General features: G+C 40.6%; 1 protein-coding gene across 4 annotated transcripts in view; it reads left to right on the top strand.

The window, feature by feature from the left end:
* Nucleotides 1-1768: 1768 nt before the first annotated feature.
* The window catches only part of AGK (acylglycerol kinase), a 47979-nt gene continuing 35716 nt past the window's right edge, over nt 1769-14031 (top strand). Inside the window, exons 1-4 of one of the 4 annotated variants that reach the window (XM_081958243.1) lie at nt 1769-1977; nt 4358-4531; nt 9854-9893; nt 11918-11997. In XM_081958243.1, coding sequence (XP_081814369.1) covers nt 4422-4531; nt 9854-9893; nt 11918-11997 — 230 coding nt within the window. In that variant the 5' untranslated portion in view covers nt 1769-1977; nt 4358-4421. Of the gene's footprint in view, nt 1978-2344; nt 2504-4357; nt 4532-9853; nt 9894-11917; nt 11998-14031 lie in introns of those variants that run through there. The other 3 variants (XM_081958244.1, XM_081958246.1, XM_081958245.1) reach the window with 3 other exon arrangements.

Genomic DNA, 14031 nt, shown 5'->3' with positions numbered 1-14031 from the left:
CATATCCTGGTGCTAGTTTTTTCTTTTAATCGGTGACAGTTTTATAAGGTACCCCAAAAGCTTTGAGCGAAGATCTTGAATAAGCATTTTATGTAAAATATATGATAGGCTGACTGCATCCATCAAAAATTCATTTTCTTGAAGAAACTGTAGGATAGAGAACTCATACACCCCTTTATGTACATCCTGCTCTTTTGTTTGTGCCCTAGAACATAAGTCACTCATTTGGGGTGATGAAAAGATTAAAACGCTTTAATAATCAAAATGTTGGCTAACAGCTGTAGGAGGTTAGGACCCAGCCCTCTCCTAGAAGAATGAAATATTCTAAGAAATATTAAAAAGGCAGGATATTATACCTCCCTGGATGAGAAAAGGAGAAACATGCTCTTGGAAAGCATCCCCCCCCCCTTTGCTAATAGCCCAAGAAAGACTGTAGGGAACAAGGCTGGCCATCTTATCTATAACACAAAAGACCTTCATCCTCAGGATATAATAGGATTAGCCCTCTACCCATCTCACTACATGGCACCTGGGAAGTTTACATCACCAAGCAAGATTCAACCAAGTTTGGGACTCAAGATGTGAGAATGGATGGAAAGTTACTGTCTTATAAAATGTATCAGAAGAATTATAAAATACTTTTAAGTCAATGACTCTTACTGCAAGCCTCAATAGCAAGGCCAAATAAAAAAACACAAATGATAAAGAGCTAATCACTGTGTCAATGCGATCTAAATGTTTGAGGAAGTAAGCCCACGCTCCGGACAAATTGTAAAAGACAAGGTAGATCCTGTTGTAACTAGGCAGGGGTAATCACATTTCTTAGGAACACAGAAGGTAAGGGATTTCAGGCATGAGGTATATTGCATGGAACACGTATATTGTGGAAATGTATAAATGACTTGTGTGAAACTCTCAATCCAATTTGTGAAGGGACAAATTTGCAAACACAATTCAATAAACCTTCTTTGTTTGTACATCAGAGTTGTCTGTCGAATTAGTGAGTATAAATTTTGGATGTTTTAAAATCTCATGAAAACAACCTACAAAGTTACCTCTGCATGGCTACATGGGAGTCTGACCATCAATCAGAATGAATTTCTTACAAAGGAACAGGAAGCTCCAAGGCAGGACCCCAGAGGGTATAAAGATCTCTCTCACCCATGTGCTCATTTTGCCCAGGATCCCAAAAAACCTCATGTGATCCTGTCCACCATTAAACCATCTTTCCAAGCAATCTCCAGGTTCCCAGTGTCTTTCTCCATATTTGGAACCAAACCCAGATGGACATTACTTCCAACACAGCCCTCCGTGTAAATCAGGGGTGTCCAAACTTGAGAACTTTAAGACTTGTGGACTTCAACTCCCAGAATTCCCCAGCCAGGAATTCTGGGAGTTGAAGTCCACAAGTCTTAAAGTTCCCAAGTTTGGACACCCCTGGTGTAAAGAAATAAAATACAGTTATGATGAATTAGGCAACCACCCACAGTAGGCAGATAACGGGATGGGTCAGCCTATGTGATAATAAACAAATAAATAGGAAAGAGAGAGAGGAGGGGAGCTTATTAATTTTATTCTTTCCTTCCGAAATTTACACCAACTCCCAAAAGGGTTGTGCTCAACAAAACTGACGAGGCTTGGAGCAGGGACGCAGCTCCTCTCCTTCCTTGCGCCCTTTTGTGCAAGCAAGAACGACCTTGGGCCGCGCGGAACCAAGAACAGCCTATTTAATGTTTCCCGGGGAGTAAAGCTAAGCGCAGTACCAGGAAGCGGCCAAAGAGAAGCCGAGCAGAAACTGGCAGCGGCGTCAGCCGGAAGGCAAAAAGTGAGACCCTTCCTAGCTCCGCTGCAAGGCGGGCAGAGGCAACATGCCCCGTTTCTAAAAAGCTGGAAGGTGGAGAGAGAAAGAGAGGTTAGCCGTGCATCGGGGGTGGGGTGGGGAGACCGAAGGTGATGCTGTGAGGCTCCTCGTCTCAGGTGAGTCTCCGCCATCGTCCGGCTTTTATTTTTAGGATCGCCGCCCCTGCAACAAAAGGATTCGAATTGGGTCCTGCGGGTTCTTCGCCGGCACCGATTGGCTGTGGATCACGTGGTCAGCGCGTGGCAGTCTTCCGCCCGGAACCTCCTCGTAGTCTAAGCCAGGGCTCTTACAAAGTTGGCCACTTTAAGACTTGTGGACTTCAACTCCCAGAATTCCCCAGGCAGCCATGCTGGATGGGGAATTCTGGGAGTTGAAGTCCACAAGTCTTAAAGTGGCCAACTTTGTAAGAGCCCTGGCTTAGACTAACAGTTTCCATAATATTGAATGTCCATGCCGGTCAACGCAGTGGACCCAGTGCCGCTGAAGCTGGCCTATTAGGAAATGGTTTGCCTTGATCAGGTTTCTACAAAGTGAAAACTCAGATGAGCCATTTGAGAATTAGTGTCTATGAAATACCTTATTTCAGTGAAGTGCTAAAGAATAGGTTGTACAAGCTCAACCTATAGATTATTTTAACACCCGGTGAGCCAAGATTTGTTTTTTAAAAAGAAGATGCAATAGATGCCTATGGAGATTCTCAGTCATCCAGGTCATGGTTGTCCCACCAAAGGTGCTTTTTTTTTTCAACAGGCAACTAGACTTTCTGGTTTTTCTTTGAAGATGTTTCGCTTCTCATCCAAGAAGCTTCTTCAGCTCTGATGAATGAGAAGCAAAACGCCTTAAAAAACAAACAAACCAGAAAGTCCAGTTGCTTCTTGAAATCCTTGGGGATTGGAAAACAGCATTTCAACAACATTTCATGTAGAAAATGAGCAGGCGGGGCTAGCCAATTAATCAATTTTTTAGTTAACTAAGTTAACTCTGACTTGGGTTTACCTTACACACAAGCTGCAGCGGACTACAGTGGATAGTTTTGTACTGTACAATAATTGGCCTATTTTATCTTAGTATATCAAATGAACCAGCTACCCCTGCAAACATACCCTTAACCTGAGCTGGCAAATATTTTTTTTTAAATTTTGACAATTAAAGGAAGCTGCTTAATCTATGGAGAAGAAATAGCAAAAATTAGAATTAAAAGACTTGAAAGCAGTTAAGGCAGAGCTGTCAAACTCCCAGCCCGCGGGCGAGATGCATCATGCACTGGGCACGCCCACACCCGGTTTAGTGAAGGGGGGGGAGGAGGTCCCGATATGTCACATGACACCACCGTATCGTCTTGAGTTTGACACTCCTAAGTTAAGACATCAAGCTAGGATCAGGAGACCTGGTGTTCTAGGCCTGCCTTAGGCATAAGACCATCTGGATGACCTTGGGCCAGTCATTCTCAGCCCTAGAAAAAAGGCAGTGGCAAGTTGCTTAACCCAGTATGTTGTCCTTTTAACTATTGAACATAAAGAATACAGAATAACAGCGTTGAGGAGTTCTAGTCGAAACCCTTGTTTGAGAAAAAGTCCTTATACCATCCCAAACAAAAGGCTGCCCAATCTCTTTAAAAGCTTCCAGTGCACCTACAACCTCTGAAGGCAAGCAGTTCTACTGGTTAATTATTAATTAATTTAACCCTACTCAAATGCTTGTATTGGAGCATGAAAACAGCCCTATCCCCATATTGCAGATTTTGAGTAAATGAAGGAGGGTAACAAAGACTTGAGTAAGCTCCTGAAGATGCTGTTGAATATGGGGAGATTGCCCTTACACTTCCTTTGATTAACACATGCTTCGTTCTACAGGGTTTAGATATTGCACTAAGACACAAAGCTACTTGTTTAATTTAGTCTGATGAATGAGGCCAGTCACTGTGGTTTGTAAAACATGTTTTCTGTTAGTAATTGTAGGTACTATGGTTTACAGATTAACAATAACAAAACAACGAACGTGGCAATGGTTGTACAAGTTTCAACACCGTTCCAGTGATTCAGCATTACTTTTTTGCCCCCAGTGATGTTTTGAATAAGAGCTAAAAACTGATAAGGCTTACAGTTAGCCGCAAAATTCTATAGGTCAATTCTGACTCCTCTATTTGTTCAGGTTGCGATTGTTCTCTTTACTTTTAACAAACATGGGTCGTGTAAGCAATTGTCTGAGCACTTAAAAATGAAGATCATTCGCTTTTACAAATCAAGGCACAAATTCCTGCAAGCTACTTCAAGGGTAAAAAAAATTGCCAAGAAATGGAAGCCATTGTGGAACTGATGAAGCCAAGACAAGGCCTAGAAAAAATAGTTAGAATTGTTCTCAAATCTGTCATACCTGCAAACAGAATTCACAGATCACTGCATACTACCTGCTGAAAAGGTTACATGGTTATGCATTGATTAACTAACTTCAAATCTATTATCTAGTTTTAAGAATATTCATCTTTCTTTTTCATAGTTTACCACAGAGGACTTTTTTTCGCATCGGAATTGTACGCTACGCTATAGAATAAAACCTAAACATGGCCAAGGTGATCACAATGTTTCAAACCCTCAGAAATCACTGGAAGAAGACTACAGTTGGGATCTGCCTGGTTACATGGGGAGGAAACTGGCTTTATGGAAAACACTGGTAATTATTATGGAATCTTTCCATGATTTGGATTGAATTAAAAAAAAAACACTCAAGGCCAAACAGAAGTGGCAAAAGAGCTATACAATGTCATCTAGTTAGTTTTTGCTCTTTGTTGTAACCAAGAAATATTTTGAATTGGAGCAGAGGAAGGAGGGAGGAATGACCATCCAAGCTATTTTTTTCTCTCCACCATATGAAGCTAACTGGATTTGATAGCTTTTCTGAATATCCTAAGAAGCAGGTCAAGGAATTTTAAAGACTTTGGAGAGTTGTTTGTGTGTGCATAATCTCAGAATCCGTGTATAAAATTATGAATAGCTTAAGCAATTGGGTCAGCAAGAGCCTGAATTTCCATTTTACGTATCTGCAAGAGAGAAAAATCTTTGGGTAGGTTTTATGAACTTAATTCCTATTTTTCCCTTTCAAGAATCAGGAGGGAAAATTATGGGGAAAGAAAATGCATTTTAGATTAAAACATCAATTAGCTTTATTTTAGGTCAGAATTAAATGGTGAGTGTAGGTAGTCCTTAACTTGCAACAGTTCATTTAGTGACTGTTTTGAAGTCACAATGGCACTGAAGAAAACAATTTATGACCATTTTCCACACTTATTGCATTTTATCCCCATAGTCACATGATCAAAATTTAGCCGCTTGGCCTCTGACTCATATTTATAATGGTTATGGTTGTCCCGGAGTTACATGATCACCTTTTGTAATCTTCTCAATAGGGAGCCAGATTCACTTAATAACTGTGTTATTAATTTAACAACTTCAGTGAGTCACTTAACAACTGTGGCAAGAAAGATTGTAAAAGGGGGCAAAATTCATTTAACAAATGTTTCGCTTAGCAACTTAATTTGGAGGTGAATTGTGGTCATAAGTCAAGGACTACCTGTAATTTGAAGGGTGCAATATTTATTTAGATATACTAATTTAAAGGTAATCTCTAGAACCATGTACGGTAATTCAATGTATTAGCTGCTACTAAAAAATATACATGTGATCATAGTACTTTCAAACAATGGTATATCCCATTGACTTTAGAATAGAATAAGTGAGAAGGGACCTTGGAAGTCTTCTAGTCCAATATTCATTAAAGGCCAACTTCTCTCTACTGCCCTCCATTAATTAGTTGGTTGCTTGAACTGCTTTTACTCTTAGGCAATTTCTTCTAACATCCATCCCAAATATGCCTTCTGTAATGGAATATGTGAATGATCTTGGGAAACACGGAGAAGAGATATTGTCTATGAAATAGCTAGACAAGTAGAAGTCCCAAAAGGCATCAGAGAAAAAAAGTTGGGAAGGACCCACCCTACTTGATCAAGTGGCCTTACTATAAAGTAGAATTAGCTTATCTTGTTTTCTGTCTTGTTTTAACTGGGAGATTTGATATCAATCTTGGAAATCTGAAGGTACAGATTTTCCATTGACATTTTTAACCATATGATCAATTAGGATCGGTCCTTTCTAAATTTCTTTCTCCGTCTGTTAATCCCTTGGGGTCTCCTCCCTCTCCTCTGACTTTTTTCCTAGGCAGCATCTCTTCCCCTCATTCCCCAAGGTCATCCACATGTTCCAGTATTATCATCCAAAGACTTTGAACCATTCAATTCCATGTCTCAAGCTCTGGGATGATAGAGAACACATCACAAGCTTCATCTGTGTGATATCTCTTCAGATGTTTGAAGCATACTATAATATCCCCAGGCTAAACAAGTTCTGTTTCCTCAATCTGTCCTCACAGACTTAGCTTGAATTGTTCCTGATGCAATAATATAGGAATAGACAGTATGGTGCTCAAGGAATAATTTTTTATTTTTTTTTAACAGGAGGCATGCATGCTGCAAAGAGGCCTTTAAGCATCATTGTCTTTATTTATGAGAAAGCCTCATTGGCTCTGGTAGATAACTGTGGCTCATTTTTTAAAAAAAATTAAGAGAGGAGATTGAGAAGAGAAGCTGCTGCTAGTGTTAATTTATACATGATTCTAAAGATTCCATTTAAATTAGTATATCTAAATCTTCTGAGCAGCTTCATGAGTAGGTTTCCCAAAGCCACGAGAGTCAAGTCAAATAGAACTGGGAAATCCAATTTGCAAATGAAATAAGGTATACTGCCCTTCGCCCCATCAAAAAGCAACAGTGAATGATGTCATGGTTATGCAGTAGGATAAAATAGATGGAAGACTATGTCAACCTTGAGCCAGTGAGAATCAAACTACTGGCAGCTGGCAGAATTAGCCTACAATACTTTATTCTAACCACAGAGCCACCACAGTTACTAATGTTAACAGTCATGTTAAGAAAAATATTCCCTCAGTGCTTTGCTATCAGAGTAGTAGCTAGGAGCGGGTTTTCTCCACTCTAATCCCCCTCTTTCTTCTTGTTATATTTCCTTACTTGGTACAGGTAGGGAACTTACAACCACAATTTGGTCTAGAATTGTGGTCATAAGTCGTTGCAATCATTAAAGAACATGCCCTTAGGACCAGTGTCATAGGGAAATTCCAATAGGAAACAAAGGCAACAACACAAGCAATAATTCTTACTTTAAGATCCGAAGTTTATTGTTTCTAATAATTTGGAACATCAGAAATGAATAGATATAAAATATACAATAGTAGTAATGTAGTTGCATTATCAAGCCATTGCAATGTAGTCCAATGACATATAGCAAGTCCTACAAGGACTGGTATAAATCAAAAGGCCCCAAGCTAATCTTGAATCCTATTCTTTATACTTTTCTTCTAACCACATACACGCTTCACAACTTCACTTATGGTCACTTTCTGTAAACACCTGTGTACCTTCAAAGCTCTCAGCCATTTGTTACTTTCCCCCCGCACATGTGTGCGACCCACCCCTCCATGCCCCATTTTGGGCCTAGCAGGCCTCCCTCAAGCCTCATGGGACTAAAAATGGGCTGCAGGGGGGGCGGTTTGCCACACACCCCTGCACATGCACATGTGATCCCCCCAACTCCCCCCCCGCAAATGCACGCATATCTTCCGCAGGTGCGACAGAGAACCAAAAACCAGCTAGTTAGCAGGAAGCATGCGTGCATGCGCAATGGAACTGAGCTGGGCGACGGCTTGTGTGCCCACAGAAAGAGCTCTACATGCCACCTGTGGCACACGTGCCATAGGTTCGCCATCATGGGTCTATATTTTTGTTTCCCACATCAGTTTGCTTAATGACCACAGCCTGGCTCTCTCAGTTGTGGTTGTTAAGCAACTATATGGCTTGCTAAGTAGACAGAGCAAAAGAGTTGCCTGCCAAAGAAAGCACTGGATGGTGAATGGAAGGAAACTCCTGTGCTGGGCCAGAGAGAAACTCAAGTCCCAAATTCAGGCCTTTTCCTCCCCTCCGTATCAGGAAGAGAACCACAGGTGTAGTTTGGAGAAAGTAAGTTTTTTTTTAATTTTTAGGATCCAAGCTTGCTTTCTTTGGTCTGCTAAGGGAGTTCACCTCCCTTCCGTATATTAACCTTCTTATCCTTCCAATCCTTTTCAGTTTTACAGCTGGTTTTTAAATAGTATTTGATAAAATGTCTCCAATTAATCAAAAGTCTACTACTGTATTGGTATAAAGTGTCCCTATTTCTTAACATGCAGGACGTATTCCTTGGAACACTAACAGGAATTCTAAAACCTCTAAGGAACCCTTTGATAAATATTCCAATTAGGGGTAATTGAAGTAGTTTATTATTTATACATTCTCTTGCTTAGGAAGCTTGTTTCTCTTTGCCCCATTATTTTCACTAAAGGTTTCCCATTGCGTGTTTCTCTTGTTGCTTAATTTGAATTTCTCCTGATTGGTTTTTTATTGCAAATCAATGTTCTTACCACTGGAAAGGTTACTGTGGCAGGAAGTGACTTGGTTTGAATAAAAAGTTTCTTGATTGAACTAATTTTGAGTGGCACCAAAGAATAGACTATGGAGAGGAAATGCAAAGTAAGTTGCAAATATTATAAGGCAGGGGTGTCAAACTCAATTTCATCATGAAACATGAAACTCAGCCAACTGAACATTCAAAAATGCAAGATGTTCCGAGTAGCGCAGTTTTTTGCAGTTCCACTGGTGTTATTGCAGGAAGCTGCAATTTGTTGATGTATCTTATAAAATTCTTGGACATGGTGCCAAGTGCCCCAATTACAATGGGTATCACTGTTACATGCTTCATCCATAGCCGTGTAGTTTTGATGCCTAGGTTGCGATATATCGTGATTTTTTTCTAGTTCTTTTTCTTCGACTCTGACATCTCCTGGTACAGTGATATCAATAAACTGTATGCTTCAGCCCTCTACAACCGTGATATCTGGCGTGTTGTGCTCCAAATGTCGATCTGTTTGTATTCGAAAGTCCCACAAGATCTTCACCTTCTCATTTTCAATACTTTTTCCACTTTATGTTCCTTTATATTATTATTATTATTTTATATTATTTATATTTATATTGTTATGCTTTATATTATCATCATCATTAATAATAATAATAAAAAGGGGATGCTAACACTTTTGAGCAATCTTGTCAAAGACTTTTCCTTTATTTTATCCCTGTTTATGATTACTTTTAAATTTGTATGATGTCATTAACATAGTTGTGTTATAATGTTACTGTGTTTTCACGCATTAAATCTTTACATTTGGCTCACTGCCCCCTTCCACACCATTTTAATCATGAGACTTCTTAATGAAAGCAAATGTATGGTAATCTCTTGACATTCTTCTCTTTGGCAAATGTTAGGAGAAGTAGAGAGAGTTAGCATATGCCGAAATTCAGAAATTCAAACTCAAGAGTGCCTAGTGCCTACAGTTTTGTGTATGTATGTGCAGGTTGAAGAAAGGGGGGGGTGGGATAGGAAAAAAAATGAGGGACAGCAGTTCTGATGCTATCCATCATCAGCTATTGTGTCGGGAGGGGGACACATTTTCTGGCCAGCTATGCAGTTTATGGAGAAGGTTTTTTTTTAATGCCATACTATTTATTTACATAATGGAGAATTTGGTTAGTTTGATCAGTGTTGTGGGTAAAACATTAATCCATTATGTAAACTAGTACAAGGGTCAGATATGCTTGTTCTGAATAAATATCTAGTTAAAGATATTAATAACAAATGTAATATCACCTACAATTATGATTGCGGAAATAGTCTGCATTCCTAACCCTGCCGTCCCTTTGAAAACTTTTGACTTAAGATTTCTGTCTGCCAAAGCAGAAATCCTTTTTAAAATGCGCACATATATCTCCCTTCCATAAATTTAGCTTATTTAATATTCATTTTTTGTCTTTTCTCCTTTTCCCCCACATTATAGCGATAACCTGCTAAGGAGAGCTGCATGCCAAGAAGCCCAGGTAATACCATCTAACAAGATCAAATTAGATTAAAATCCCCTCCTTATCTCACTTGTGCAGGGTCCTGGAGATTCTCCCGGTGGGTCTGTTCTACGTGAGTAGCCTATCAACAAGGATGTCATTATTTAGTTGCCCAAATATTACAAATACTGCTTCCTTCTTCTTGCCAAGCTTAAGCTTTGCACCTAATTATAGTCAAATTCCGTAAAGTATAAAATCAGTGGTGAATAGCTTCCAGGTATTTTTGATAATTGCGAAGGATATTTCTTCGTAAGCATTTGGGGGAACTGATATTTCTTAAGACTATTGGTACTCAGTACTGTTGGCAGTAACCTTTGCACTGTATTTTTTTAAAAAATCTCCACCTTTGTTATTATAAAAAATAGTTGTGCTTTAGAGTTGTCCTTTGTTCTCCTGTCACAGCACATCTGGAGGGCACCAGCCTGGGGACAACTACAACAGCACAACAATAAATTAATAAAATTTGTAAGATTCACATTCTAGTTAATTGTACCTGTGTGAGTCATAAAGACCTTTACAGACCCACGTGCATTATGGCCTTAATGTTTTGTTTATTTTTATGTACTGTATTTTTTGGAGTATAAGGCGCACCTTTTTCCCCCCTAAAAGAGGCTCAAAATTTGGGTTGCGTCTTATACACTGAATGTAGCCCCACCCACCCCCACCCTTTGTCCTCTGCCTTCCAGCACTTTACCTCTTTGCAGCAAACGGGGCTTGCGGAGGCTTCAATATGCTATAACAAACCCTGCAGCCTGAAACAGCTGATGATTGGGAGAAATTGAAAGTGAAACTTGCTGTTTGTTCCACAAGGCAAATTGCTGGGAGGCAGAGGCAGATCTTTTTTTCTTGTGCTAATCGGGCTGTTTGCTGCAAGGAGAGAAGTCAACAACTATAAATGCCTATAGAATGTTCAAATTATCAGACTTATTTTTTTAAAGACTGCTTTATTATTATTCTAGACAACTTAACAAAATTAAGAAGCTTTTAAAAATACTGTAAGTGCTTGATCTGAAGAGGCCCAGTGCTATTGTTTTAAAAAGTGCTATTCTTTTCAAAAGCAGAGAATAACTATACTTACAGAAAGTACATCAATTTTAACAGCATTTGTACAAGTATAGTCTGAAATATAACACTACAAACAGTGTATATTGTCTGTACTGTTTGCTGTTTGTTGCAAGGTGGCAAATTGCTGGGAGGCAAAGGCAGTTATTTTTCCCTTGTTTTCCTCCCCCAAAGCTAGGGGCATCTTATACTCTGGAGTGTCTTATACTCTGAAAAATACAGTATTCATCAAATTTAGGTACCCCCATCTCACTCCCAGAGAGCTCTAAACTAAAGTTGAATATGGTATCTTGAACACACCTTAAAAATTAAACGTAATTGCATCTGGGTGGATGCATGAATGAACAAAATCCCAAATCCATGGGTACTTTTATTGATGACTAGGAGCACGGTGGTTCGCCTGGTTAGCATTCTGGCTTGGATCTTAGAAAGCTCACGTATGAGACACGAGTGCTGCCATGGGACGGAGTGAGCTTTCATCCTTTGGTCCAGCACCTGCTGTGGATAATAAAGGAGCCCCCAACTGGGCATCCCCTGGGCAACAGTGATGTCACCAGCTAATCCTTTCAACCTAAAAGCGCCTTGATGCTTCTGACACTGGTGGGATAAAATGAATGACTGAAATCATGACTTAAACAGCGGATTATTTTTCGGACTTCATTGCTTTATCCCCTGATATTTGGACCTGATTTTGAGTATTGAAAATAACAACATTTGTGTTACTTAATTAGAGGGTTTAGAATTCAGAATATCAGGGGCACTTCTACAAGTTGCGAGTGACAAAGCAAACAAGTCACTGGTTTCTTCCTTGTGCTCATTCCTTTCACTGGGAAGGCATGCAGTAACTACCTAAATAGAGCATTGTTTTTTGGTTTCCAAATGAAACATTCTAATTATTAAGTAATTAAGTAACTAAACCCTTACTTTCTCTTTATTATTAGGTATGGGGCAACCAAATTATTCCTTCCAATATGCAGATAAAGAAAGCAACAGTATTTCTCAACCCTGCAGCTTGTAAAGGGTAAGGTTCTTTCTGTTGTTGGTTTTCCTGATTTTTTAAACCATGGGACGAACAATTGAGGCATTAGTCATGTCTAATGTTCCATGCGCCTTCGGCGTTTAGTCATGCCAGCCACATGACCACAGAGACGTCTTCGGACAGCGCTGGCTCTTCGGCTTTGAAACGGAGATGAGCACCGCCCCCTAGAGTCCGAAAGGACTAGCACTTATGTCCGAGGGGAACCGTTACCTTAATGTTACAAAATGAAGAACTAGGGTAAGATGATAGTATCTGAGTAGCTGTCACAGAGAAGAGGGTTGGACCTATTCTCTAAAGCACATGAAGGCAGGCCAAGAAGTAATGGGTGGAAGAGTATCAAAAGGAGATCCAACCTCAAGAGGAATTTCCTGCTCTTGTAGGGAGAACAATTAATCAGTGGAACCGCTTACCTCCAAGAAGTTGTGGGTGCTCCATCACTGGGGGTTTTCAACAAGAGACCTGACATCCAGGTATCTGGAATGGTATAGGGCAGTGATGGGGAAGCTTTTTGACACCTAGTGCCCAAACCGGAACACTCATGCATGCACGTGTGAGCACGTGCATGTGCGTGTGTGCACATGCATGCGCTGGAGCACTGGAAACCCCAAAGACCAGCTGACCGGTGTGCATGTGCACACTGGAAACCAGAAGAGCAGCTAGCTGGTGTGCGCATGCCTTTTTTTTGGCTGTTTTGGAGCCATTTTGGGGGCTTCATTTTTCAGTCCGTTTTTCGCACCAAAAACCTGGCCATTTTCCAAGCCATTTTTTGGGCCACAAAATGGCCTGAAGATGGTGCAAAAACTGCCCCCAAAACAGTCATGTGCGCACCGGCCAGCTGGTCTTTGGATTTCCAGTGCTCCGGTGTACACGAAGACCAAATGGCCGGTGTGCATGTGCATGCCGGAAACCAGAAGAGCAGCTGGCAATGGTGCCTGTGCCCACAGAGAGGGCTCTGCGTGCCATAGGTTCGCCATCCTGAGTAGAGGGTCTTGAGCAGGGTGTGGGACACTAGAAGATTTCCAAGGTCTACCTTCTGACTGTGGTGATAGTCAAGCTTCCTATATCATGTAGTCCAAGCCAACTTGGCTTGTTCCAGAGACTTTTTTTTAATCTTGCATGACACAAATTGTGGCTAGAACAACTCCAGAGAGCCGATTCCTTATGCTACTTGCAGGATAATTGGTTTGGATTGTTGGATAAAGACATAAATATAACATGTCATATGCAAATGTAATTGTACTCCGAATATCGCTCCATATGAAATGGGCATGCAACAAATGTTCAGTGCCTTTTCTTAGACTACTTCCAAAGAGCCCAGTGTGCAAAAACAGATTGTTCTTCCTTAGTAAATGGGATTGTAATTAGGTTGCTGGAAAGGTTGCCTTTTTTCCTATTGGATTCCTTGCATATTTTGTTTGGGTGGGGAAGAAATCCCAATTCACCTAAGAGGTAGTTTGAAAAAGGAGCCACCCTTGGCCCAGCTGTGCCATAGTAGCTGCTTGCACACCCTCCCATCCCTGCCAGCAGTCATCTCCAGCCCAGTTGCAGTCATGTTATGCTACAACAGCCACTTGCCCACTCATCAGCTTGCTTGCACCAGGGACTTACAACATCTTGCCAGCTTCCCCACTGATTTTGTTTGTTGGAGGCCAGCAGGTTTAGGGGGTCCTCACTTAATGACCCCAGTAATTGCTTATCGGCACAATGGGGATGGCTGGGATTTGCTGCTGCTAAACAATATGGTCACGTGACATTGCACTTTGCTTAGAGATGGAAATTCCAGGCCCATTGTTCACCAAGGATTTACCTGTAGAAGATTTTAGAAATCTTCATAGCAATTGAATTGATAGGGCTTGGCTAGCTCTCCTGATTTCCTAGCTTTTAGAATATTGTGATTTTAATTTGCAACTAGTTAACCTGGCATTGCCTGGGTATTTATTTATAGGGGGAAAATGTCTGGACCAAATGTAATTTCTAATATTGGATTTTCCCCCCTTACCAGAGAGAGCCCCCTTG

This window comes from Natrix helvetica, assembly GCF_964273705.1.
Source record: "Natrix helvetica genome assembly, chromosome: 6".
Taxonomy (NCBI): domain Eukaryota; kingdom Metazoa; phylum Chordata; class Lepidosauria; order Squamata; family Natricidae; genus Natrix; species Natrix helvetica.
The sequence above is the reverse complement of the archived record's forward strand: the minus strand, read 5'-3'. Positions and strand labels throughout refer to the sequence as shown.